Raw genomic sequence first — 27,998 nt, forward strand, 5'->3', positions numbered from 1 at the left:
GCCAAAAAAATGGAAAGGGGTACCACTTGCCATTTTTTGGGGTCGAAAAATAAAGGTACTCCGATTTTGATGATCGACCACTCATTCTCTTCGTCTTGATGCGTAGTAATGCGGAATCAGGTCAAACATTAGAAAAATTAATTATTTCACTCCTAAAATGGGGTAAAACGGGAACTTGCTCCAATTTTAGCATGAACTATTCTCCAATGATGATTTTTACCATATCGATTTTCTTCCTTCCATCGAGATCTTTCATTTGAGCCCTCGATCAACCCCGTAGCATCATTAGCATAGAAGATATGCCCATTTTCATGACTTAAGAAAATTTTTTTCATACGGGAATAAAATGTTTAAGCTCATGATGGTTCATCAACTTATAATATAAAGTTTGATAATCATTCTTATGTATGATTAAATAGGACGAGGGAAGAAAGACTGCGGCTAGTACATATTTAATAGATCACAGTTTACAAGACTATGGTAAAGGTAGCCTAGAGATGCAGGTTCATCATCAAGGAACCCTTGGACGACGAGGTAATCATGTATCAAGTGTAATGCCTTTGGATTCTCCACCACAACGAACAACGGCCAGTGGGACTCTCTCGGGTGCGTCAACTACAACTGCTTCCCATCTTGACACCCTACATAGGTGCAAAAACCTCTCAAGTTTATCACTGTTGATGTACTCATCAAATTGCTGGCCAGGCTCGTTAATCTCGGACCCGCGCGCGATTAATATTTTTTCATAATCAAGAGAGAAATAAACCTTAGAGATAATATATTGAAGAACAAAGAAAAAAAGGAATAATTAATTTTAATTAATTTATTTTTATAGGAAAATAAAGAAAAATTATCATAGAGGATTTGACTAATTAATTAACGAAAATTGAGTTTTTATTATGATGAACAGCGTAGTTCCGAGTTGTTGACGATTCATTCAGATGAGCACCTATTGTTCTTGATCACACAACACGCTAAGTGCTTTAATTGCTAGTGGACATGCCAACATTTTGTGCACGATCTCTTCATATAGACTTTTCATATTATATATTATCACTTGAATCGCTTTTCTAAATTACAAAATCTGGCCAGCTCAATATTTTTCTAAATCATTCAAAAGTTCATTTGATTTTAATTAACTATCGAGTATCTATTGAAAAGCAAAAAATTATTCAAAAATGCTTCACCTTAATTCATTGATCATTCAATTTTTGAGCATGATTTCATCAAATGCTTGATTGAATACAGTCAAAAAATCATTCATATTCGATGAGAAAAAATCATTTACAAATGAACGACATATGCAGAATTAACAGTCTACTTGTGAGGTTTTTGTTTTTTGCATGAATTATGATATATTTTATTTGATATCATATTTCCATTATTCATTGAAAATAAAAGAATAAAAATTTACTTTATATTATTAACCAGCATAAAATAATTATAATAAAAATTGAAATGAGAAAAAAACTTCTGAGCTTTAATAACAAGAAAGTATGCGTCAAAAGAATATACATTTGGATATTTTAAATTAATAAAGAAAGATAAAAGTGGATTCTTGCTCTGACGCTTTTCAATTTATTGTGTAATTATATCAGTCTTTTTAAAAAATTTTTTTACATGTATTTCTATCTTCTATTATCTTTTAATATATATACATCAATTCTATGAACAAGAATTCATTAAAAATTAATGGGCTGATTTTTTTTTAATCAGTTAATACAGCAAATAAATGAAATTTATCCTGACAGAATATTTCGAAAAAATTATTTGAATAGAATATGAAAAAAAATGATATTTCAAATTTTAATAAAGTTTTTTTTTACAAATACTATACAGTATTTGTAAAAACTATTAGATAAATAACAAGCATTCAATTATCTACATAATTGATTGCTTCTTATTTATACAAAAGTAAATTCTCATAAAAGCACTATAAATAACAAGTATAATTAATTTTATAGAGCTTCAGTATTTAAAACATCATATAATTCGAGAGGTTTCATTACAAACACTTGTTTAACAAGGGTTTAGACTTTTTTTTATTCATCATTCCCATAATTGGTTCAAGTAACAACTAAAAAATCTAACAAAAAAAATAAATAATCAATTTTTTTAAATTCACAGTTTCGAAATCGAGTTACATCGGGAATCCCAGTCCAGCCCCACCCAACGATGTAAATTTCTACAGTGTGGAGATGGACAGTGGCCGTTATACGGGCTATGAAACAAACAGTCCGATTCCAGTATTGAATGAGCCAGGACCAGGCTCTTATTATCCGTCCCTTGGTAGTGGAATCCATCATACTGGTATATTGCATCCAAGTTCGGGCACGGGGACTTTAACAAGAAATAGAACTTTACCGCGTCCTGTACCTCCACCAGACGTCACTGTTATGACTGCCGGAACGAAGTCACCAATTCCTCCCTCAGTACCTCCACCACCAATCACATTCGCACGTACGGGACCTATACCTGTACATTCGCATGGACATCCATTATCAACATTCACATCAACACCCAATTATTCTGATATTGATGGCCATCTTGTCTGAGATTCATCAATTGTCTCAGATGTCAGGTTGGGTATTCATCTAGTGCCCTCACCGACACTGAGACTAGATGCTCGATTGCATTCAGAACGGGTCACACGACTGTAAATTTAGCCCTAAGGAATTTTTTAAACCATTCAATACATCATCACTAAGATCTCCCCAAATCTCCCCTAAGTGTAAATAAAGATAAGCCTCGAAAAATTGCTGATACAATGCGGCTCAACTGAATCTCGTTTTGTTAAAACTTTTTGAAAGTTGAAATAATGATCTACAAATGCAGTAATGCCAAGTGCTCACTTTTATTTTTCTATAGCTGAGTGACATTTAAACAGCACCGACATCATTATAAGACAATTCTATAATGCAACATCAATACAAGTCACTCTTATAATTTTATCTGGATAATTGCTTTTTAATAATAATGATATTTTATATATTTTGCTCTCTAAGATAGACGTGATGATATTTTATACCTTCGTTAAATTTAAATTATTCACCAAGCTCTGTTTCACACTTATTTATGACTTGGTGTGATGTTTATGATCAGTTATTTGTTTAATACCAACTATCACTGATAAATATAAATGAAACAATAAACTAGATATGTAATTATATTAGCAGGATTTTAATAGGAAAATTCGTTTAGATTATATATTTTCAACATACTGCCCTAGTTGAAATAAATCTCAACAGTGATCCAGTTAGTATCTAACATGATTTTTCAAAAAAAAAAACTTACAATTATAAGTTAAATTATGACCGATAAATTTTTTTTGTGATCATAATTCATCGTATCGTGTAAAAAAATAAATATTGCACTGACAAATTTGCTGATAGCACATGGTAAATTGTGCTAGGCAACAGCTGGACTTATTGTAACGACTGTTGAAAAAATTTCCACTAGGGTACCTGCACAGTGATATTCTAATTAATAAATATGTTAATTGAAAAGACACTAATTTATAAGTAACTAGTATTAGCATTGATTTTTGACTAAAAATTTTTGTTACATGTAAAAGTGAGCAACATTGGCTATAGTTGTTTATATAATAAATATTTTTACATTTATTTCTATTTAATTAATTGAATTATTCGTGTAAATAATTATTGAATGAAGTAAAGAAAGAGGTGTCTATAATATATCTCAATAAAATAATGAAATAAAAAATAAATACTTTAAAGAAAAAAAAAACAATGGATCATATGAGGGTCTCACAAATAAATACATATAGACTACTATAAAATAAATGAGAAGGAAAACTAAAATGGATCACGAATATTTGCTATAGAGCGTCTAAATATTATTGCGTGTACATTCAAAATTTATTCGCGTTATATTAACAATACGTGTTTTTGTTTAAACAAAAAAAAAAAGCCTAGGTAGTTGACGCATATATTTTTGAAAAAATAAAAAAACGAATAATGAATAAAAAAATTATGCAAAAAATATCGGAAATGACTTCTATTAATCATTAAAAGTTACTACAGCATGAAACACACTTTAATTTATTTATAAATTAGTAAAATATCTTTACTATTCTTAATTACTTATTCTTTGATAATGGAATATTGACAATTGTTGAGTTATTAAACAATCCATTATACTACTATGTTTATTGTCTAAAGTCAAGCAATTGATCAGAACTATGTCGTTTATTGGTTTATTGTTAAAGTTATAAAGTATTGATAAAGTTAATTAATATTGCAATCAACTTCTATTAATGAAATATTCCGTGTTTTGTTTGATAATTTTCAATTTCTATTGATAAAGAAATTTTATTAACATTTAAACAATGTCATGTTACTAATTACGATTTATCATAGATAATTAGATTTTCAAAAAAATTTTTAAAAGTATCTCTTTCAAATTAAACCAATAGAAAGACAATATTCAATATTTAAAAAAACGTAATTAATTTAATAAATGAATTATTGAACAATGTAATATGTATAAAAAAAAATGTTAGTTATGTTAGAAATGATTTCTAAAATGTGTGTTCCATGCTCAAGTATTGTTGGAAGAGATCTATAAAGTAAAAAATATTTACTTAGTGTATGCAAATTGTTATTTGATTATTGCAATTATTTGTTACGATAGATTCTACACAGGCTTATTGAAACGTGTATTGTTATACTGCTGTTGTGTGTGGAGCCGCACTGATCGGCTTAGACTGATGATATTGAAAAAAATTCACGTATGCTCAATTAGAGAACATGTTCGCGCATAATTAAGAGTTCTATTTACATATACATGTTTTATATTTGTAATTGAAAAAAAACGAAGATAAAAAATTGTCTATATCTTAATATTACAATGGAAAGATAAGAGAATTAAATAGATTATGTAATCTCCAAAGTATTTGCTCATCTTAAGTGCTAGAGATATTAAGACGGACCGATATTCGTCCAAAATGGTACCTTGGAGATGGAAGTACCATCTGAATGGCACGATATTTAATATTTTAAATAATAATAATTATTATAATGATAACAATAATAATGAATATTAATAATTATAATGGTTCATAATTCCGTTGATTATTTTAAGGCATAGTCAATCCTAATTATACAATCATTAAGATATAAATAAATAACTAAGATAATCGTTTTAATGTGTAAATAATGTAAATATTAATTAGATAGATATGAAAATAAAATGATTAACGAATTATATCAAGCTATGAAAGAGAGAGAGAGAGAGAGAGAGATACAGTAAAAGAGAGTAAGCATGTGTGCAGATAATTTAAAAAAAATGATAGAGCTTTTATATTAGAAAAGTATCTGTATTACTTAAAAACTTATGTTCATTTTTTGTAAATTAATTTTATACTCACAGATGATGGTGGTCTCTGATAAAAGAATAACATCAATATTACAGAATCAACAAGATAATATATATTAGTTATTAATTTCAAATTATCATCTTTTACACACAGAGGTAATCGAATAATTTTCTATTTGTAATACAAAATAAGCATAATTTTCACAAGCAACAAAAATAATAACAATTATGTTGAAAAAACTGAATAAAATAATAACAATAACTATTATTATGATAAAGATAATGATACGAGTAATATAAATATATTTAGATTATAAACTTTTTATCAAAATTTCATTTTTTTATACATACCTTTTATTAAGGTATGTAGCTTCCATTTATGTGCCAACAATTCAACAACATCAAGTTTTTTTGATGAATGATGTAAGAAAAAATTATAAATAGTGTGAAAATGTTATAATGTTATTCAGTGACTATACAATTTAAAACAAGAAAAGAATCAATTTTTGTGTAATGCGTGTATTCGAAAAAATGAGATCACTAGGAGCAATCATCACTATTTCTGAGTACAATGTACACATTGATAATATTCTCCAATTATTACTGACGTATCGTAATTTAATACTCATCGGTATACCAATTATTGTAAATATATACAGTATTTTTACATTCTAATTCTAAATTCTATTTCCGATTCTAAATGGTACATTACTCTGTGTGCTTCGCCTGTCAACTTCGCATCATTCGGTAATATCCTGAATAATTATAATATTTTAAAAATATCTCTCAATTCAATTTTATTATTTATGTTATTATTTATATCATTCCAAGTATGCATTTATATACAGAATATGTAAGACAATTAATGTTAATTAATTTTTTATGTAAAAAACAAATGAATTTTATGCAAGTTTAACAAAAAATACTCATGCATAAGTTTGACTTTAACGAATATTACGTTTAACTGCCAATTAATTCCTGCCTTTTGTAAAAAGAAAAAGTAAAATGTCAACGAGTTTTGCTGATACTTTAATATTGGATATTTTCTGCCTAAAAGAACACATCTTTTAATACGCCAGATTATTATTATTATCCATACATGTTGTCAACTAAACACAAAAATAAATACAAAATTAAATTTTAATAAAACTATTAGTATATAGCTTGGTGGTTTTCTAATGGTATGGAGACAGAGTGAAGCTCAGCAGACTAGTCTTTATGATTTAAAACCAAAGTAAAGAGAAAATGATGTAGTGAATAAGAATCTCCATCATATTATACACACTTGCGTGTCTAAAACAACATAAGTAAATTAAAATGAATCAATCATTGTAATTAACTAAATAATTAAGCATAAATAAGTAAAAAGTAAATCATTCATCATTATTCTTCATTTATTTACATCATTTTTTATTCCTTAGTTTATTTTCTATTATTAGTAATAATTATTCTAAAGCGTAATTTTTTATTGATGTTAAATAATAAACAAACTGTAATTGTAAATTACATTTCGTTTTTTATTTGTGTACAATTAAATATCATTGTAAATCATAATTATTTTTCTTTATTTCCACACATTTAAATCCTTTCCATTTCCTTAATTGATAAACTGTTGTATTATTTACAATTAGAATTATTGAATTAATTAATTTTTTATATTATACTCATTAAGAAAATGATGAGTATTTTTTCAATTTTCGTAATTATTCCTGTCCTGTATAATTATCTTTATTTACATTTTATTGTAATAAGTGAAATTATTCGATATTTTAATAATAATTATAAATGTATAAAATAAAAATTTAAAAATGATTCATACATTGTATGATCAATTTTTTACACTCTTACACGAATTTGTTCTCAATTAAGAAAAGAATACCGTGCTCTAATTACTACTTGCGAGTGTGCTATTATCAATACTTATATATTTTCACTCTAATTTTTTCGTTAGATATAATAAACCTAAGAAAGCACTCATGATAAAATTCATGCATTATTTCACGTTGTTTACCTCTCCCACCTTCTCACTTACTTTCAACTTGAATAAGTAAAAACAGTTGATCTTGAAGCAGTAAAGTAGTCATTTTACAAGATCAATTGACCTCATAAATTGAATTTACAACAATTGAATTCATAAACATTGTCCCAACTGATCTATAGTCAGATTGGGTATTCAACATCACAAGTAGTAATCTTATCTGACGGATTTATCAACGAAAAAACTAACTTTCCTACGAACAGACATCATCATTGGTATTCACCAACCTCTCAGGGTTTAACATGGAATGCAAAATTAAACACCTACACAAATTTCACTCTCATCGTTGAAAAAAATTATTCAAAATTGATATGCATTAGCCATGTTAGATTTTATTGATGTTAGTTTGTTGATATGAATTGAATATTTTATCTTAAAATAGATGAATTCATTGCCAACAAGAAAGACTTGGTTTAGAATTTTGTTTTAATGAAACATTTCTCATCATATTTTCTATTTAACATTCATCGTATGCAGAAATTTATTGACATTCAAATTTAATGAACACATTGTAATTTCACTAAATAGGGAAATTTATAAAACTCGATCGAGCACAAAAGAAATATCATATTTCACCTACTCATCACTGATACTTATGACGAAAGCATAATATTATTCTTTTCTCTAGATTTTCTATTCTACTACTATCGATGATAATAAAAGATCTAAATGTAATAATTAGTAATTATTGAGCACAAAATTAATATGAGTATTTAGATATAAAGTCCATTGGCGTTTGACCCATTAGCATATTGTAGAAGGGAAGAAGTATTGCTTTCCCCGTTAGTGTAAATACATAAAATCCGGTTAACTCTTTCTCTCCGCGCTCTGTATGGTGAAGTTCTAGCCAATGTCCTGACAAACTTAATGGAAAGAAGATTGCTTTTACCTTCTCGGTACCAAGAAGGGGCTTCCTAAAGTATAAAACCGTAAGAGAAACTGTATCAGTAGCCAGTCTGTGTAGAAATCTCACTTTGTACTGAAATCTAAATTTTGGTACTATTGAATTTTTATTATTTATAACTTATAAAATCATCTAAAGTGATACAGGATTAAAAATGTTACGAGTGAGTAGTAATTATTTTAATAGCCATTATAAATCGTCCAAAGGATAATAAATATTAATAAATGATTATTTGAAAATTTGTTGTAGGTCGTGGTGTTCTCTTTGTTCATTTTGGTATCAAATACTGGCCTTACAATTGGCGGTAAGACATCAATATCTTAATTACTTTTTATTATATTGAGTGTAATGAATTAGATATAATAATTTTTTTATCAATTACGAAGATGTTAAATGACAAAAATTTTTTTTCAAAAAGAAAAATAACTGTACTACTTTCTTGAAAATATGTAACATTTATGCATGACACACATGCTTGATGGCATGCATCACTGAACACGAATACCGTATAGACGGTAAGATTAGAAAATTAAATGATACAAAAAAAAGGAAATTACAACTCAGTGGCATTGAATCATTTTTTTGCATTACGATGCTTTTTCTTTTCCTTTCTTCTTTCACTACTTTGAAATATTACTTGCAAATTGGAAAGGCCGCGCGCTTTTCATGGTCGGAAGAATCTTCTACCTCATCAAGGTCGTAGAAAAATACCCTTGACAGAAGTAGTGCATAAAAACATAATAAACCGTTATGCCATAAACTACACTTGTATTTATTTTTGCAAAACAAAATAATTTAAATATAGTTAATAACTTCATGTTGCAAAGAAATACTTTTTACTACAAAAATCTATTACTTAAATGTTACCATTCTAGTATTCGTGTTGTAAAATATTTAAATAACTTCTACTAGCTAATAATTTATTTAAATACTTGGAAACTTTTTTTATTTTAATTGTACTTTAACTGTACTTATACAAGAACAAAAATAATTTCAGGATACTCCATTGGCAGTAGAAATCGTGATTACCCTGGAAGTTACAGTTCAAGTGGTTTTATGGGTCTTGCCAAGGATACACACAGTGACTTATCAGATCAATTAACTAGTGGCAGTAATTATGGAACAAATTCGCATCAATACTCTACATCATTATCCGGAAGAGCTCATAGCAGTCAAGGAAGTAGTTATGCATCAGCTGGAAATGAGGACAGTATTCAATCCAACGGGTTTGGAAGCCACTCAAGTAACAATCCAGATGCTTTGAACAGCATTACAGCAAGTTCTTATACTAATGACGCCTACACTACTGACATAAGTCCTGGCTATTCCTCGGGATCATCGAACTCAGATGGATATTCTAACGGTCATGGATCTTCAAGTTTAGTAGGATATTCAGGCCATTCTTCTAATCTCGGAGGATTGGCCACAAATGAGCACAATTCAGTTGATTACGCTTCGTCATCATCTCCTTATGTTACTACTTCACCATCAATCAATAATTATGGTATTAGCGGTCTTAAAGCTTCTGCTTACACAGCAATTAGTAAAAATCATGGTCACAATCAAGCTCCAACGTATTCATTAGGTTCAACTCTAAATCTAATACCCAACTCTCATCCAAACAATTATCCAGGAAGTAGTCATTTAACTCCATACTCAGGAAGTCATATAAATTCTTATCCAGCAAGTAGACCCGGAAGTCCTAGCTACATCACGAGTTCACACAGCAGCCATAAAAATTATCCCGAGGGAAGTAGACTTGCTTCTGGAGCTTCATTGAGTTTCCTCGGTCCACACAGCCGTGATAGCCCTAATAATTTCATCCATTCTCAAGGACCACTAGTTCACCGAAGTGTTCCTCCATTTTTACACAGCGCTGCATCAGCTGTTAATATGAATTATGTCAAAGGACCTAATTCATACTATCCTGGAGCATTTCCTAAGAGCGGTAGCAAGTTAATTATCATCAAAGATGGTTCAGGACATAGTGCTTTAATGCATGCAGGCGAACCTAACTTCTCTAGTGGAATGTTTGGTGGAGGTGCAGGTGGATACAAAGTTAGAAGTACTGGACCATTCTCATCTGGATCACATTTTGGTGGAAGTAATTATAGGAGTAGTTACATTACAGGATATCCAGCAGGTAGTGGTGGGCATCATAGTAGCGGTTCACCAGGATCATACTTTGGATACCAGTAAATTATTTTCTTTCCATTTATCAAAATATAGGCAAATTGTGTTATTTTGTATTTATTTTATTAATATTTGTGTGTTAGATATTATTTTTTTTTTATTTTGTTATAGAAAAATTTTAAATAATAAACTTGTAAACTCTACTACTTCGATCATTATTTCATTATTCCTATATAATTGTATTTAAGGCACGATTTGTAATTTAATTCTATTATTTTACATCAATCTATTTTATGAAATTGACACACTATGTGGTGGCGTTCTCGATATTTTTGGTTTTGAAGCAAAAGCGTCAACCTCTTCTTCCTCTTTTATGAATTCATGAGCAATATTCGAGCCATTAGTATGACTAAAAAATTAATAAATATTAAACTTTGTCTTCACTATATTTTAAAAATTTTAAATAGAATAAAATTAAACTAAAACTCAATGAAAAATGCAAAAAATATACTATCATCCAGAAGGAAGGTGATAAAAAAATCAGACTATAAGAAAATTACTGAAAACTTTTGTTGCTAAAAACAAATAATTTAATTTGCAAACTTGATAACTTACGAATGTGCTATTTCGTCCTTTTGATTATCAGCTAAAAAATGTATATAAAAAGTTTTATATGCTCTAGTTTCTGAAGATTATCTTTAACACTAACACGTAACGTAATGAAAGTTTAAAAAGTTTCACTTAATAGATATTACTTTTTATTTAGAATTCATACATTCATTCACGTTTCGTGAATTTCAAATATATAGCATCATTTAAATCTATTATATCTACATACCGATTTCAAACTTTTCCAATACTTTTTCAGCAGACAAAGACCCAGTGTTTATACTCTCTATAATAAAGCTGCTTTCTCTGCAATAAATAGATTTAAAATTATTATATTTTATCATTTAGGATATTAACTAAAAATTAAGATTAAACCGAAATTTTTTATCGATAATTTTTTTTTACATACTTCTTATCAAAATCTAAATAACGATAATGCAATGGAGGACTTTCGCTTGTATTTTTCGATTGGCTTGAATGATGTTGACAATTTTTCAGTTCTTTATTTTTACTAAAAAATAATGCTGCTTCTGTCGCAGGTATTGTCTCATATAAATTAACTTTCTCTTCAACATCTTGATTGAGAGTAACCAATTGATGTGATTCATCAGGTGTAACATGAAATTTTTTTACCGAACTATATGTGTCATTATCAAAATTTCTTATTGGAAATGAATCAAGCTTGACAAAAGTTTTGTCTTCTAAACTATCAAAATTAGTAGATGTTGAATTATGTTGTTTTTTTCCAGATGATAATAACTTTAACTTAATCGGATTTTCAAATTTACTATTACTGTTTACAGGTGTCAATCTTTTTAAAAAAAATAAGTTCAGATTAAAAATTAATTCGACTTGATATATCGATAAAGAATTCGTGTTTTCATTTTACCTTGGTGATATTCCTCTTTCAGGTAAGGAGAAGCTATTGTGTGTAAACCTATCACTTGGTAAAACTTTCAAAGCTACAGAATAACATGATGTGAGTAATGGTTCCCCGAATAATTCTCCAGGTTCAACTTTAACTGGATCCATCTCATCTAATTCGTCTTCTAGAATATCTAATTCTTCTCTATCATCATCATCACGGACATCTTCATCTATCATTTCATTGCTTTTTCGTCGATGTCTCATAAGAATATGATCTAAATGTTTTCTGAAATGCAATAAGATAAAATATTATCCATTCAAAAATTCTACATAATTTTCATTAGTTATTAATTCAATCGAGCAATGAAATGATTAATTGTATTCGCATTTAATAACAATAATTATATTGAAAAGCATATGTACTTATCGATTTACGCATGCCAAATGATAACAAAATAATTGAGTAATTTTTATATGATTAATTCAAGTATAACTAACTATAATAGATATTGAATTTATAATTATTATAAAATACCTCAATTCTCCTGAACGATTTTGTCGGTAATATTCCAAAATAGCTTCTAAACCAATGATTTTAGCCTCTTCATTAATATCACTATTTGCCAGGAAATTATTGAGAGCACCATTTACATAGGGCAAAACCTAGAAGGATATTATTATTATTACTGATACATTATAAAAAAAAACTTAAAGTTTTGATTTCTATCAATTTGGGAGATATTTCTATCTAATAAATATTTTTTAACATTCATGAATACTTGAATTATAAATATTAATCCACTCTATAGAGCATATTTGAAACTCAAAATCACTTTAATAAAAAAATAGAAATTACCATTTTGCTGTATTTATAGTTTAAACAATGAATGAATTGAATTCATAAGATTACAAAATTTGACTTACAAAATCAAGATTGAACGCTTCAAACTAGTTTTCGAATGTAAATGAATACAATTTACTTATCCTTAATAAAAGATTGAAGTATATTGAAACAAAAAAAGATTATAAAAGCTTGTTTTAATGTATTTTGTTAAATTTTCAATAGTATGTTCAAAATTTTTTTTATTGTTTCTATTTTCCTATAATGAATCAAATATTTTATGATTTATCCTTAATCAGGATTGATTTAAGGATCATTAATTTTCAATCCGTATAAAAAATTACAATTAGTTTTTATTTTTAATTTCACGGAAATAAAAAATAATAAATTAAAATACAAAGTTTCTAAATATACTTTACAGGTAAGTGTTCTGATGATAGTAGCATGGTGAGTGTCGATAGAAGTATCGTTGCCATCGAAGCAGCTCTTATCTGTGCTTCTTTCTGAAGTGATAAATTCATTAAAAGCGCAGTAGCATATTCCAATCTGTATGTGCCCATTATTGGATATTCTGCTTTCAAATGGTAAACCAACCATTCTACTAAACCAGCTGAAATCATGTATAACCGCTGACGCCTCCGTAAAGAAAGTTTCTGTAGTGTTGCGATTATCATATCAAATGTAAATGCATCTATTGATTTTATACGAGTATTATCTAAACATTGGATTATCTAGAATAGTAGCGAAATAGGTTGTATCAATAAATTATTTCAACTATGTTTAACGATTTCATTCAATTCATGATTAGCGTAAACTCACTATGTTTAATACACCAGGACCCATAGAAAGATAATCACGTCCATATTTCAATGATGCGAATGTATTTAATAATCTAGCAGTTGATTGTGGAAGAGTATAAGGAATAAAAGTATCCATTGATATTAATAAAGATGGAAGTATAGACTTATTGTCACATTCAGTGGATACTTGTGTATGAAGACCAAGTAAATCATTTTTTATGTATTCATTTACCGTCTCATCACGTTCTTCTGGCTGACTTAGAGTAATTTTCTATAAGAAACAATTAATTTATTAATAAACCAATTTAAAGTTTTAGAATATTTAATACATTATTGAGGTTGAATAATTAAGAATTAGAAATCTTAATTCAATACAATAATTAAATTTTATGAAAGTTTTCCTTTTCTTTTTTATTTTTATATTAAATAGAATATTTGTAAAAATAATTTACCCAACGTAATGCTTGTAGCAGCAATAACTTGGTTTGAACATTTCCACGTAAAAGATGTAATTTAATTTTATTGTAGTCCAAAAATTTTGGTGAGATTGGTACAGTATTCAACATAGATATATGGAGACTTTTTTGTATAAAATTCATCTCAGTGTTTTGATCCATAAAAGTGGCCTAAAATAAATCAATTAAATTTTTTCAATGAATAATGCAATGATATAAATTATAACTTTATCATAAATACTTACTTTACAATCATGCATATTTGAATGGAAGATATCTGGATAAATATTCATACAAGTATTCAACGTTTCATGTAAATTAACAGGTTCTCCAGTAGCTGACTTTTGGAGTGAAGTTGTGAGAATTCCAGTGATGCCAATTAATTTTTGATAATCAGCATGTAGTTTGTGGAAACGAGATTTTAATTTTTGATAATTCCTATGTATATTACATAATTGTGTTTTACTTAATATCAATTCTTGATTATGTTGATTCGGTGTTATTATTCGACGAATATACGATGTATTTAAAATAGTTGCTGGATGATTTAATTCATTCATAAATAAAATATTTGACATTTTTCTACAGCTACTTTCTATCGTTTGAGTACTCCTATTTTACAACAATAAAATATTTTAAAAATACATTATTATTACAAAATTAATATTTAAATAATCATTTAAATTAAATATTTTCTTTTCATTATATTTTATAAGAATAAATACTTTAATATTAATTAATAACTAAATTATTTATTTTTTACATTACCTAGAACAAACAATAGATTGCTTGTTTGTAAAAATATCAAACACTTCGTCGTCATATTGTTCTGAAAAATCTGGTATACTCTGATCGTTTGCAACAAGTTCGACAGAATTATTTGTTTGTTTTTTATTATTTTCAGATAAATTATTTTCAGATAGACAATCTCTACAGACTGATGTTATTGATAAAATTTTACTTGTAACACTCTCATCACTTGTAACTATTTCGAAGGATTTTAAACCTTCAGGCACTTCAGTTGTATATTTCAGGCTCATTTTGTTATGTTTTTGATAATAAAAATAAGCTATTGAACTACTCTCATACTAAGTTACGGACAACTGTACAAGATTAATTAATCAATACAATTCAGTGAATATATTATTATTCATTCATAGACATATTGATATTCTTTAAAACACATTCATTTATATTCAAATGAATTCATAACGTATTTTTAACTACATCCCTTCGATAAAGGATGATAATTATTTTTCATTGTATTAATATAAATTTATTTTCTAACTATGTTTATTTTACGAAGTATTTTATATGATTCAAATTCGTTGGAATTCGAGCCAATTCAAGTCAGATACATAACCTATATTTCCATAACTATTTTGTTTTGCTTGTAAACATCATCCACCAATAAACAATCACAACTCTATAGTTGTAATTATCACAATTTGTGACAAATAATGGAAAATAGTTTAGACAAAAACCTTGAAAATTCTTTATTGCACAGAAATATTATTCAGAAGGTTTGTTAATATGAAGAAAATCTGTTAATAATTTTTTATGTATATTTAATATTAATATAAATCAATATTTAATGATAGATACCACCTTCTGCTTATTATATTCCTAATTTTATAACCGAAGAAGAAGAAAATGAAATAATAAAAAATGTAAATGAATCTCCATTACCGAAATGGACTCAATTAAGTAACCGACGACTCCAAAACTGGGGAGGTATCCCACATCCTAAAGGTATGATTGCTGAAGAAATACCAAAAGTGAGTTGGAAATCATTTATTTGTTTTTTTTTAACTGTACATTTTTAAATTGATTATTCAATGATTGTAACCTTTTCATTGATGGTATTTATAAATTTTAGTGGCTCCAAAAATATGTTGATAAAGTTTCAGCACTCAATGTTTTCAGTAATAAAACATCTCCAAATCACGTATTGATCAATGAATATTTACCAAATCAAGGAATTATGGTAGAGTTTATATTATGAATATTAACATATGACTAAAGTTTTATAAAAAAAGTCCTTATAACAAATTACTTTGTACACTAATCACTCTTAGGGTCACACTGACGGACCTCTTTTTCATCCTATAGTAACAACCATTAGCTGCGGTTCGCATACGCTCCTTGAATTTACAAAACGTTTAGCAACAGATGAGGTATGAACTAAAATTAAAATTATAGTGTTTTAATAATTTGTTATTGGTTAGTTTGATAATTAATTATAATGTTCCATATAAGAAGTTATTTTGTTAAAAGAATTAATTTTTTTAGGAACAAAGATTAATTAAACCAAAGTTTGCAATACTATTGGAAAGGAGAAGTTTACTAATACTCCGAGATCAATTATACAACGATTACTTACACTCTATTAATGAGGTAGCTTGTGATACTATTAATAAAGATTTCATATGTAATTTAGATTTATGTTGTAATAATTACAATGATAAAGACGTACTAGAGCGAGGCACTAGATTGTCATTAACAATTCGTCATGTACCAAAGACTTCTAAATTAAAACTTAGATTTTGAAGACAATAAATTAATTAAAAAAAAAATATTTAAGTTTGTATTTTATTGTATTAATTTTTATTAAATTATATACCTTATTTAGGCAGCAGTTTTTGGTGATGGCATTTCAGCATCTTCATAGTTTTCGAGACTAACATTCATAATTTCTTCATCAGATTCATCTAACATTGCTTGTAAAGAATGAATTGAAGATAATAAAACATGGAATTGTTTTCGACGCATTTCTAGTTTATATTCTAATTGTTCTGATTTTTCCTAAAAAAAAAGGTTTTAATCATTAATTATATTTATCTCAAATTTTTTATTCATCTTTTCATGAAATATATGCTCAGAAAAGATACTTAAATTAAATATATATAATATACTAATGTACTAACTTTCAAGAAACCAAGTTCTTGTTTCAATGCTTCCAATTTCATATTAGTTTCTTTTCTATCAGGCTGTTGATTTATTACTTTAGCTAGAACATCATATTCAATTCTATTTTTCCTAATTTGCTTTGCATCTTGTAATTCAATTTTTGTTGTTTCTATTTCTTTCTTAGCCTCTTCTATTTCTACTTCAATTTGTTGAGATAATTGTTCATAACTTTGGAGCTCCTCTTGACTCATCGTTGATACGAGTCGTGATTTTTTTTGAGCGAATTCACATTGTGCAAGTTGAGATAAAATTCTCTCATGTACTGTATTATCAACATCAGGACTGTTGGCCCATTTAATAAATGATTTAAATAATACATTTATTCTTCGATCATCACCTGTTCCATCACCATCAATGAGTAACCTACGTCGTATAACTTCCTCTGAAAATGGATTTTTATTTATAAAATTGGTCATACTAAGTTAACCTTCAAATAAAGTCAATCTTAATTTTATCTTACCGTCTGACATTTTAATATTTTAAATATTCTATATTCTGATTTCTTTAATATTAAATAAACATCAACAATGATTTTTTTAAGTCTTCAGAAATGTGATCACAAGCGTAGACAATAAGAAGCACTACACCCAATAAAATTAACGAATCAAACAAGTAAAAAATTATATTTTTAAAAATCAAAATATTAAATTTTTTGTCATTTATAATTAATTAAAAATTTACAAGTAAAATTTAGCGGCTTATTTGATGTTTTATTTACTATTATTACTACAGTATTATCAAATCATTGATAATATAGATGGCGTTGCATGAAAATTTTTCATGTATAATTTATTTCTGAGCGCGATATTTCAAACATATTTATAAAATATCTTTAATAAAAAAAGAATAATAGTAGATTATAATAAATTGAAAAGTAATGTCACTTCCCCAACCTAACGAATAAATGGATTATTTTAAGCACTTTTGCTATCATTGTTATGATTACAACCAAGTGTAGCCACGCCTTTGAATTATTGACCGTATGCGTGATTATAAAAGTATGGATGGACTCTCCCAGGTGTAAATGACTTTGATAGATAATATTTATCAATGACCTGGATGTACCAAAAAATCATGACTTTCAATAATCACACACTCTCATTCATTTTTCCAATTTTTTAAAGGTCATATTGTTCAAACATAGTTGGCGGTTTAGCTTCCAAAAGTCATATGTTTCAAATAATGCGGGCATACAACCCTTACTACGCTATCTAGAGTTTTCGATTAAAGACACTAATTTATTTTTTTTATGCTCATAAATACTGAGCTTCTATATATATCTTCATTTTCTCTGGTACAGTATAGTATAATTTATTAGGTATATTTACGTTTCATGTACAGAAGTAAAGCGTGGCTACAACGAGTAGTAAAACTTACTGAACGATCGATAACTCGTCACGATTAGTTATTAATATTTTTCATAAACCGTTGATCCATTATTGAAAAGATTGACTGCAATGATAGATTTATAATGGATTTACATAAAGTGTTAATAAAATATCAATAGACTAAATGATAGGTACATAATGTGTGCCATTTGTTCATTAACTATAATCAGTAAACTTCAAGTGTTTTAATTGATCACAAATTGACTTTAAAATGTAAATTAGTGTTATTCAATAGACAATATAATTTTATTCTTGTCGCAGGACGACAATTATAATAATATATCAATTTCAAAATAACCGCGATGTCGAGTGATAATGAAACCTAAAGGTGGACTGTTGGTTCAAAAAAATCAGTTTATAAAATTTTAAATAATTTGTTGTTAATGTTTAAATTAACAAATTATCATTAGAATTAATCATTTATAAAAATTATAGTAATCATATAACTAATACCGACACAGAAAAAATCATTAAAAAATGAAGAGAAAAATTATAATAAGAGAATGAGAAGAAGGCAATGAGCGCAGCATATACGGCGCTGTCAATTTCAGTGAAAATGGCCCCAGGGTCGGACAATCGACAAGAGTCTGTTGCACCTGATAAGAATCAAAAAGAAACCAGTGTCTGTGATATTACAACGGACATAAGTAATAGTACAAGTGTAGTTGATTCGAAAAAAGTTTCTAATGTGACAAATTCTGTTTCTCCATTAACTACTCCAAGTGATAAGCAGGTGAGGAAAATCATGTCTGAAAGAGTTTATTTGAAAACCAGTGCTTTCAACATCATGCTGTCAAGACTTTCTTCATTCATTTAAATATTGAATTTGAGTTTATGATTTATACATTTATTTTTTAATTAAATATCGACTAAATGTACGTGTTATTATTTCTCTAAACTTGACATTTATTCTTTTATATGACAAAGAATCATGAAATAAGTCTAACAACCAATAAGTACAGTATGATAAAAAAACTAAGTTCATTTGATGAATAAAATGAAAAAAAATATTGTAAAGTGAGTACACATACATACTTGTACATATACATATATATTATCTGCTGTATTATCTGTACATGACTATATTTTTATGTAATTGTAAGAAGTAAATATGTCGTTGGATGAAACTATCATTTTTGTAACATAAGCCTAAAAAAGTGTCAATTGGCAGAAAAGTCAGCTTATTTATATTGACAACACGTGCTTTGTGACTTTTCGCGAAATAAATAATTGAAAAGATCGAGTACCAGGATATAGTACCACTGCTATTTACGTTCCTGTGAAGCACATATTCTCAGTATAGTAGTATAATGGCGTCAGTCATGCCGATGGCTAAGAAAAGCGCGCCGCACCGCACCCGTTTTGAGTGATACCTTTTTTATTAAATTATTATTCAAAGACTTGGCATCAAAATTTTTATCAACTGTTAATCAGTTATTCTGAAAGAATCATAAACAGTATCACTGAATGCTGAATAATATGTTCTCGCTATATTAATAAATAGGACTGGAGCACTTATACATAGAACTCAAGCTCTCGCTCTCATTCGACCTAGGTGCCCTCTAAAAATATAAATTTTTGTGCCGGCACTGCGTTCCCTTTTACACGTAAGTTTCTGATTCTTTATCGTTCATCCATATAATGAAGTGAATTTAAAAAATAATCATCACGAAATGAATTATTAAACTCATAATAAATGTTGTGGCACATTTGCAATCGACCATTTTGCAGACCTCCTTGTATTACTTTACGTATTTGCAAATCATTGGATAAATATATTTGTCATAAAAATAGTACAGATATAATTTTGTCATAAATGTGATGATGACGAAATGAACTATTCAAAATTATGGAGATATTAAAAATTGTGACATTGAACAGTGAGCAATCATAATTATACACTTTTACAGATCAATTCATGTCATCTATGTCCATATATATACACATATACTAATACACATATATACACACACACATATACTTATGATAGATATATAGATATATGAAGTAAATACATATATATACTAAGCAAAGCTCATTACTTATTAGTATTATTTATCAATTCAAGTATCATAAGTGTTTAGACATTATAACACTTTATTAAATTATAATCACTGTGGTGAATTTTTGGTTTCAATTAATTATGTAAACTATTACTTCTGTTGTGATAGGCCTATAAATTCTGTAAATGTACCAATGATGTGTTCAATAATGATCAGATCCAATAAGTGAAACCTTAAAATTCTTTCGTGGCTACTTGGTATATCACAATCAGACTCAAGTTTGATTTCTATGCAGTATCTTCATTTTATATACACCTTGTTACACATATTCATTACCATACATACAAGTACACATACATTTTATATAGGCATACATATACACAACTGGATTCTATTTATAGAACAACTCCAGAACTTAGAGTAATCTTTTGACATAGTTCCCTTATTTGATCTCTAATCGGTAGAACGTGTTTTTTGTGATTGTGTGTCATAAAATACATACAAAATTTATCCCAATTTTATATTGGAAAAATTTCACTTGAAATTCTTATTTGAACATTTAAAACTTAATTATCTTTAATGCTCCATTTACGTAATAATTTATATGAAAAACACATTAAATTTTTTTCTTATCAAGTATTAATATTACCAAGAACAATTTAATTCTTTTAATTATTCCCACTGGCAAACTGATACATGTGCTATTAAAATGTATGATTTTGTTAAGGTTATGATGATTAGAATTCATGACGGATAGACATATTTGCTGTACCTATGTAATGGATTTAGTCAATAAATAATTATTAAAAATAATTATTATTCTTGAATATTTTTATGTATACGTTTTATTAATAATTTCAATAATAATTATAGCTACAATATTTTAGGAGGAACCGGCGAAACTTTCAACACTGAATGACAAAGAGCTTGAAGCATTGTTAAATGAAGCTTTAACTTATACTGGTTCATCGAGAGACCGTGAAGGAAAATCAATCCTTTTCAAGGTATATTCAATTAAACAAAATAATAGTTATTAATTTATTGTTTTAATATGCTGTGATATGGTAATTTATTTCATAGAAACTTCTACAAGCAACTGAAGTTGATGAAACAGAAGAAGGTCATCGAGTTGTTATAAATTCTCGATGTATACCAAACACAAATCGTCGCAAACACAAAAGAGACTCAATTTCTGATCGTTTAACTCATGGTGGTTCTCTACAAAATTTAGCTCAATCACTCAGTTCTGAATTTGATAGCAACTTTTCTTACCTTCCATCTGGCTCTAGTCATACTTATGGTGGAGGTAGAAGGAAAAATAAGAAGCATACCGGCCCCAGTGTTTCTGCTAGACAGCGGGAAGGGGGATCTCTTCCGTCTAATGTGAATGCTTCACATAATTTAACTTCTTTCATTAATTTAGATCTTATATTTGATAAAAAGGTATCATTTAATCATCGGTTAATTGATACGTTAATTATTTTACAACATCTTCAGATGACATTACATAATTTAAATTTATTGTAGAGAGGAGGTTACGGTGATAATTCAGTATGTGATTGGAAAAATGAAGAAAAATCAAAATCGTTAGACAAGTCATTTAGTACTCCTAAAAAAGAAGATGAAAAAAATGAATGCACAAGTGGTAAAATAAACGATGCAAACAAGATCCAAAAAGTGAATTTAACGACGAGTGAAATGCTTGATTCAGACAATCAGATTATATCATCAGATTATAAAACTGATTACATGGTAATTAATATCGAGGTAAATAATATCAGTCCTAATTTACTCGATCGAGGGAATTCTTTAGTAGGTATAAGATACTAATAAATAAACCTGGAAAACACTTTTATTGAAACTTCTTCATTACGACGATCAGTTTAATACTGCTTATTATATTTTACAGGTAAACGGAGTAAATGAAAGAAGTGGTAATAGTTCAGTACATTCTCAGCGGCCGCTAATTAATTCATCCATCGACCACGAGGATGATGAGGGTACTGAAATGAAGATAATTGAGCCACGACGACCCATGCAATTATTATCCTGTACAACTTTGGAGACTGTCGAAACGCCTGTTGATTCTACTATTGAGTTTCCTTTACGTGAACATACCAGTAAACAGGAAAAAGGCAAGATTACTATAAATGGTACTCTCCAGCTAACAACTTATAACAATGCCAAGTGTAATGTCAGTGGAGCCGTTTCCGGTATGCAACAAAGCAAAGTTACTGGTTCTAGTTTACTTCCTATAATGCATGTTTCCGGGACTCAGCCAAATATTGCTATGGGTATGTATATCTTTTATGATGAGACCATATGAAAATTTGGAATAGAAACTTTATATGAAAATAGTTGGAATATCATTGCTAGCTTCCTAATAAGACATTGTTTAACTGTTGTTTCATTTTACGTTGACATTATAAATATTTGTTTTTTTTAAAATGTGAATATAAATTAAAAAAATACTTTTATCAACATTATAAAATTATCAAAATTTTTTTAGTCGATTTATTGTCATTTTTTTTAACAGCGCCGAGTTTCAGCTGTTTTAACAGTTGATTCAATATTCATAATTATAAAAAATTTTTATTACTTATTATTTTAATAGAAATTATATTATGTTCATAAATAATTCGCAGACTTATATGATTAGCAGAGTAATTTATTTGCATCTGAATCTGAATTTCAAGATAACATTTGAATTTTGACATTTTGAGATAGAGCAGTTTAATCTTTCAGTTTTTATGATATTTATATAAATTAATACATCTAAAGATATTAAACCGTTTTTAAGTTATGATATAAAACATATAATTTTACAAAGATAAAACAAAATATTATTATAACTATATATTGCGAATATTTTCAATAAATAATTAATTGGAATCGATAAGAAGTCACTTGTAATGCACGGATGTTACAACTAAGAAAAATCAGAAAACTTTTTAGCGGAAGTTGTCAATGTTCTTCTGAACGGTAGAGGACTAAGTGTACGGGTTACATGCATCACGTGTCCTTTTTAGATTGTCTATTGAATTTAAATTATTACAGACTTCTAATACTTGATTAAATATTGTAGATTTTCAAGTATTTTTATTTCTAAATAAAATAAATTTCAATTTATATTCACATTTTTTTATAACAATAAAATAATGATGACTTCCACTAATTAAAAATGCTGATGATTTTTCAATTTTATTTTAAGCAGCTGTTTCAAGGCTGACAGCACAAAATACTACCACTAAAGACTTTTCCATGTCGATTGATAAAAAATCATTAGACGAAAATGGAAATGCCGTTCAAAGTCACAACAGTGAGCGTAAAAAAACCCGAAGAAAACACACTCAAGAGCCAAATGTAATTGTTTATAGTGCAGAAAATGTAGAAGGACATCGTAATGAAGATATTGATAGTTTGATTAACTTTATTGAGAGTAAAGAGTCTAAAGGTAAGAAAGGTAAAACCGGAAGTAACTCTGTCAAAGTCAAGTCTGCAACTGGGCCAAAATCAAGAAGCAGAGAAAAAGATTCAAAGAGAGAATCACTAACAAGTAAATTACAAAAATCCAATTCACTTGAAGAAATATCGAAGACCAAGTTAGAAGATCTTACCGTTGAAAGAAGTACTAGCTCTAGTGGAGCTAGTAGTATCTCTAGTCAGCATGGTAAGCAAATATTATCCTTAGTACTATTCTATGTAAAAATTATTTAAATGTTAACAATAAATTGTTTATTCATAAAGGAACATTCAATGGAGGGTCATTAAGAAGGGCGAAACAACATAGCGTTGGTGATCCAGCAGTTGACTGCCGAGGTGACCGACGATCTTGGGGTACTGAAGAAGGACAATCTATATATTGCAATGATATTGGAGACGATTATATTAACTATACAACTTCCCATACCAGTACTTTCACATCAACTACTGTAAACACAAATTCTTCTAGCACGCGACGAAATTCTTACAAAAAGATCAACCCTGAAATAGACACAGAACCAGAATTTTTAATTGTCACAAAAAAGAAAAAAACTAAAAGGCAACGCAGAAGTTCAAGTGGTAGCCGAACACAAAATTTGGCCAGTTCAGTTTCATATTTGCCACGAACTAGAGACTTTGCTCGTGAACACAGGACACAGCTTTCTCCAGAACTTAGACGAAAATCAGCCAGTAGTATGCCACCTAGTGATAAATCAGATAGTAGTGATTCAGATTCGGTGCATTCTCTTCCTGTTACATCAAACACAAAACACAATCTTAATGACAAAATATCATCAACTGTCAGTGTTTCTCAAGCAAGTTATGCTGATATTACTCGTATGGCGAATATAAACTTATCTCCCAATTCTGTTCTTAACATTTCTTCCGTTATGCCAAATATGATGACAACAGTTTGTTGGCCTTCGGTATCTGTTAAATCACCATCAGAACCTGATAAATTTCCACAAGATTACTATCCAAGTCTTGATGAATTACAACAATCTGATCGTAAACTCAGACAACACAATTTAACTAATTCAAATCAAATGCAAGATTTGAATTTAAGTTTTGACAAATATTCATCATCAACCAATTCTAAATTTAAGAATTCGTTTGATTCGAAAAAAGCTGAAGCACGAGAAGAAGCCATTAATAAAAAAATACAAGTAATCAAGTATGTTGAAGAACAAAAAAATCTTAATGCCAATTCAGATTGTAATTCTTCTAATCAAAACGAACCAAATCCACAAATGAATATTATAATCCCAACGAATAATAAAAATGTCGGAAATGAATCTAATTCTGATTCTTGTATCAGAGATAGTGCAATTAATACAAAAACATTAACTAATCATCAACGATTACCGCGCAAAAATTTCCAACAAATTCCACAACCCCCAACCAATATAAATCAGGCAGAACATCGTGATGTAAAAAAACCAAACATAACTGACGAATTAAAAAAGCCAAGTTGTCAACAGTTTCCTGAGAATAATAAAAAAACTGTAACTGTAAATGCTAATTGTTTTTCGTTAGGGCAAGAGGATTTTTCAGAATCAAAATCAGAAATTAATAATCCTCCAAAACCTACAAATCCAAAAATTCAAGATGAATTAGAGATGTCTAAATCAGCTAATGTTAAAATAGAAAACTCAGTAAAGTCAACTTCAGTTTTCAGAGAACCTCTATTGAACTCTGTTACAAAGCTGAATAATTTAAAATTAGTTAAAAGTAATCCAGTAACACAATGTGGAAAGAGTGAAGAGGCAGAAACGAAGAAATCAGTTCAACAAAATATCAATAAAGAGAAAAGTGTAGTAAAAACTGTAAACCAGCATTCAACTAAAAAGAATCCTCGACCTGCAGTAGTTATATTGATGGATGATACGCAATCTAATACCACCAAGAGTATGGATAATTCAAGTGAACTCACATTCGGTTTCGAAGTAAATGTACAGCTACTCCAATTAGAAGATAGTAAAGTACAAGCTACAGAAGACAAATCTATTTCTGAATCTGAACCACCAAAAGTTCACAACAAATTACCTACTACTAACACTGATAGGTCGTTGCCACCACCACTTTTTGATAAACATGTAAAAAATAATGAAAAAGTGTCATCGAATTTTCATACACAAACACCTCTCACTTATCAATCACAACGTCATCAAGTTCCCCATGCTCCAATGATTATTTCACCGAATCCCTACTTATATGGATACGTCCCGAGATACCAAACACCGATTACTTATGGCTCACCTGTCGTCTCTCAACCTACTACGTCAAATATCGACAAATATCATCCTAAGGAAGATTTTTGTGCACGATACATTGCTCCTGAAGAAAATATTAATATAGATTTCAATCACGACAAGATTGTAGCCTTTGTTGGACTAGGTAAGAAATTTTATTTTATAATTTACGATAATTTTTTAATTATTGACTAATTCTAATTTTTAAAATTAAAAATGTAAGATATTTTCTATAGTTAGATGATGATTTTAATTTTTTTTAATGGAAAAATCATTATTCTTATATTCTTACTTAAAAGAAAAAAATCTGACAGCCTTAAGCTGTATGAAAAAATGCCTTTGAACATGATTTCAGTTTATGAAGCTTTGTCATTATGCCAGAAAAATAAATCCATGTTCTTTTGTTAAATCCAACAATACTGATTTCTTGCCAAGTCACTATGGCTACTTTAAGATTTTATATATTCTTTTTTTACCAAGTAATAAATCAACATATTAAATTACCACAGTTGTACTAATAAAATTATTTTTGTTTTTCAGCATGGGATGCGATCATGCGAGAAATACCAGCGACTGAAACAAGTGGCCGAGTACAGTATTATAGCGGTCAGTGAAAATTGAATAATGGTTTGATAATGAATTTTAAAAACCAAACAAAGTTATCTTAAAAACCATTGCATTATAATTTTCATCATAAAAAAAAAGGATATACTAGTGGTGTATCAAACACATATATATATCGTGAAGTGCATGAAAGATTTCAAATATAAAACAAATGACGTGTGATTTAATTGAACCAAACTTTAGTGAAAAAACTAATAATATGACTTTAAAGGATTAATGTGAAATCGAAGAGAGTGATAAGTTCTAATAATTAATCATAATAAATGCTTTTTTCATTATTGAAACACTTTGTGAAGATATATTTATGAATGAAAAACCATCGTTCGTAAAAACTGTATATAAGCGTATAATTATTCTATCGATGGTTATGTTTACTTATATTAGTATATAATATAAATATCATCTAAAAAGCTAAACTTCGATTGTTTAAGCATTAAAAACTCTGCAGAGCCAGAACACTGCAATTGGGCTTCAACAACGAACTTGAATAAATCCAATTTCAAATGTAAATATGTAATTCATAATACTGAATATGAAGTTTAAAATAACTGAAAAAAGTGATTTTGTCATGTATATGTAATTCCAATAATCATTTATTGGTATTACAGTGGACAATGATGTTTGAAAGAAAAAAAACTTTCAATGGTGAACTCACCAGGAGGGAATTAATAGAGGGCATATATTTCTTATTATAAAATTATATTGACCGTAATTTATGAGTATAATTAACCGTATGGTTAATGCCGCTTTGAAAATAATATTTGAAAATCTTCATTCCTTCGAAAGAAAGGCCATATAATAAATATATATTTGTATTTGTATGTTTACTTTAGTTATAAATATTTTTTATAACAATTTAAACATACAAAATCGGCAAATGTTCTTACACATGCTTAAGAACAATATTTAGTGTAAAATATGTTTCATATATAAATACCTATTATGTAATTCAACATATATTTTGAGAAAAACTTCTATGGTAACAATAAATATTCTGTTTTAAAGATGATGAGTAGCATTTATAATACTTCGAAGGAAAAAATTTTTTGAAATCTAAATTAATTTTTAATTGTATAATTATTGGTGGTGAAAGTCTACAGATATAAAAACAAAAATGTCAAAGTAGATATGAGCTCCCAATTTTTATTACAAATTTGCCTACTCAATGCATATTCAATCATAATATCGATAAAAAAATAGTTGTGCTGAACTATAGAGAATAAGTCTAGAAAAAGAAAAAAAAAAATAAAACCTTTGGTTTATTATCACTTAGATTTAAAAATAAAAAAATGTA

The 27,998-nt window shown here is 28.1% G+C and overlaps 5 protein-coding genes across 9 annotated transcripts; 4 read left to right on the top strand and 1 right to left on the bottom strand.

The window, feature by feature from the left end:
- Nucleotides 1-413: 413 nt before the first annotated feature.
- Nucleotides 414-4,070, top strand: LOC118068776 (protein transport protein SEC31 homolog B-like). Its single transcript, XM_035086442.1, has 2 exons — nucleotides 414-606; nucleotides 2,128-4,070. The coding sequence occupies exons 1-2, from the start codon at nucleotides 498-500 to the stop codon at nucleotides 2,553-2,555; spliced, it is 537 nt and encodes a 178-aa protein (XP_034942333.1). The 5' UTR covers nucleotides 414-497; the 3' UTR covers nucleotides 2,556-4,070.
- A 4,147-nt stretch (nucleotides 4,071-8,217) lies between these two features.
- On the top strand, nucleotides 8,218-10,541 carry LOC118068780 (probable GH family 25 lysozyme 3). Its single transcript, XM_035086446.1, has 3 exons — nucleotides 8,218-8,442; nucleotides 8,529-8,583; nucleotides 9,277-10,541. Exons 1-3 carry the CDS (start codon nucleotides 8,434-8,436, stop codon nucleotides 10,476-10,478), a joined length of 1,266 nt encoding a protein of 421 aa, XP_034942337.1. The 5' UTR covers nucleotides 8,218-8,433; the 3' UTR covers nucleotides 10,479-10,541.
- Nucleotides 10,542-10,703: 162 nt separating this feature from the next.
- thoc7 (THO complex 7) lies at nucleotides 10,704-17,658 on the bottom strand. The gene is made up of 14 exons (XM_035086529.1): nucleotides 17,415-17,658; nucleotides 16,912-17,336; nucleotides 16,616-16,789; nucleotides 14,753-15,072; nucleotides 14,230-14,596; nucleotides 13,982-14,155; nucleotides 13,549-13,800; nucleotides 13,149-13,460; nucleotides 12,424-12,551; nucleotides 11,911-12,174; nucleotides 11,431-11,832; nucleotides 11,251-11,327; nucleotides 11,028-11,058; nucleotides 10,704-10,821 (listed from the first exon to the last, which is right to left on the bottom strand). The coding sequence occupies exons 1-14, from the start codon at nucleotides 17,422-17,424 to the stop codon at nucleotides 10,704-10,706; spliced, it is 3,054 nt and encodes a 1,017-aa protein (XP_034942420.1). The 5' UTR covers nucleotides 17,425-17,658.
- Nucleotides 15,175-16,562, top strand: LOC118068804 (alpha-ketoglutarate-dependent dioxygenase alkB homolog 6). The gene is made up of 5 exons (XM_035086482.1): nucleotides 15,175-15,507; nucleotides 15,586-15,762; nucleotides 15,864-15,971; nucleotides 16,063-16,161; nucleotides 16,277-16,562. Exons 1-5 carry the CDS (start codon nucleotides 15,445-15,447, stop codon nucleotides 16,532-16,534), a joined length of 705 nt encoding a protein of 234 aa, XP_034942373.1. The 5' UTR covers nucleotides 15,175-15,444; the 3' UTR covers nucleotides 16,535-16,562.
- Nucleotides 17,659-18,288: 630 nt separating the features above from the next.
- LOC118068821 (uncharacterized) lies at nucleotides 18,289-27,938 on the top strand. Of its 5 annotated transcripts, none has more exons than XM_035086522.1 (8): nucleotides 18,289-19,075; nucleotides 21,233-21,349; nucleotides 21,426-21,788; nucleotides 21,873-22,112; nucleotides 22,255-22,639; nucleotides 23,557-24,015; nucleotides 24,093-26,225; nucleotides 26,621-27,938. In XM_035086522.1, the coding sequence occupies exons 1-8, from the start codon at nucleotides 18,860-18,862 to the stop codon at nucleotides 26,692-26,694; spliced, it is 3,987 nt and encodes a 1,328-aa protein (XP_034942413.1). In that variant the 5' UTR covers nucleotides 18,289-18,859; the 3' UTR covers nucleotides 26,695-27,938. The 5 variants fall into 5 exon arrangements, with proteins under 5 accessions (XP_034942413.1, XP_034942414.1, XP_034942415.1 ...); XM_035086523.1 differs by having other exon boundaries at nucleotides 23,560-24,015; XM_035086524.1 differs by having other exon boundaries at nucleotides 21,873-22,097.
- The last annotated feature ends 60 nt before the right edge of the window (nucleotides 27,939-27,998 follow it).

This window comes from Chelonus insularis, unplaced genomic scaffold (genome assembly GCF_013357705.1).
Source record: "Chelonus insularis isolate UGA/USDA-ARS -01 unplaced genomic scaffold, ASM1335770v1 contig_401_pilon, whole genome shotgun sequence".
Lineage (NCBI taxonomy): Eukaryota > Metazoa > Arthropoda > Insecta > Hymenoptera > Braconidae > Chelonus > Chelonus insularis.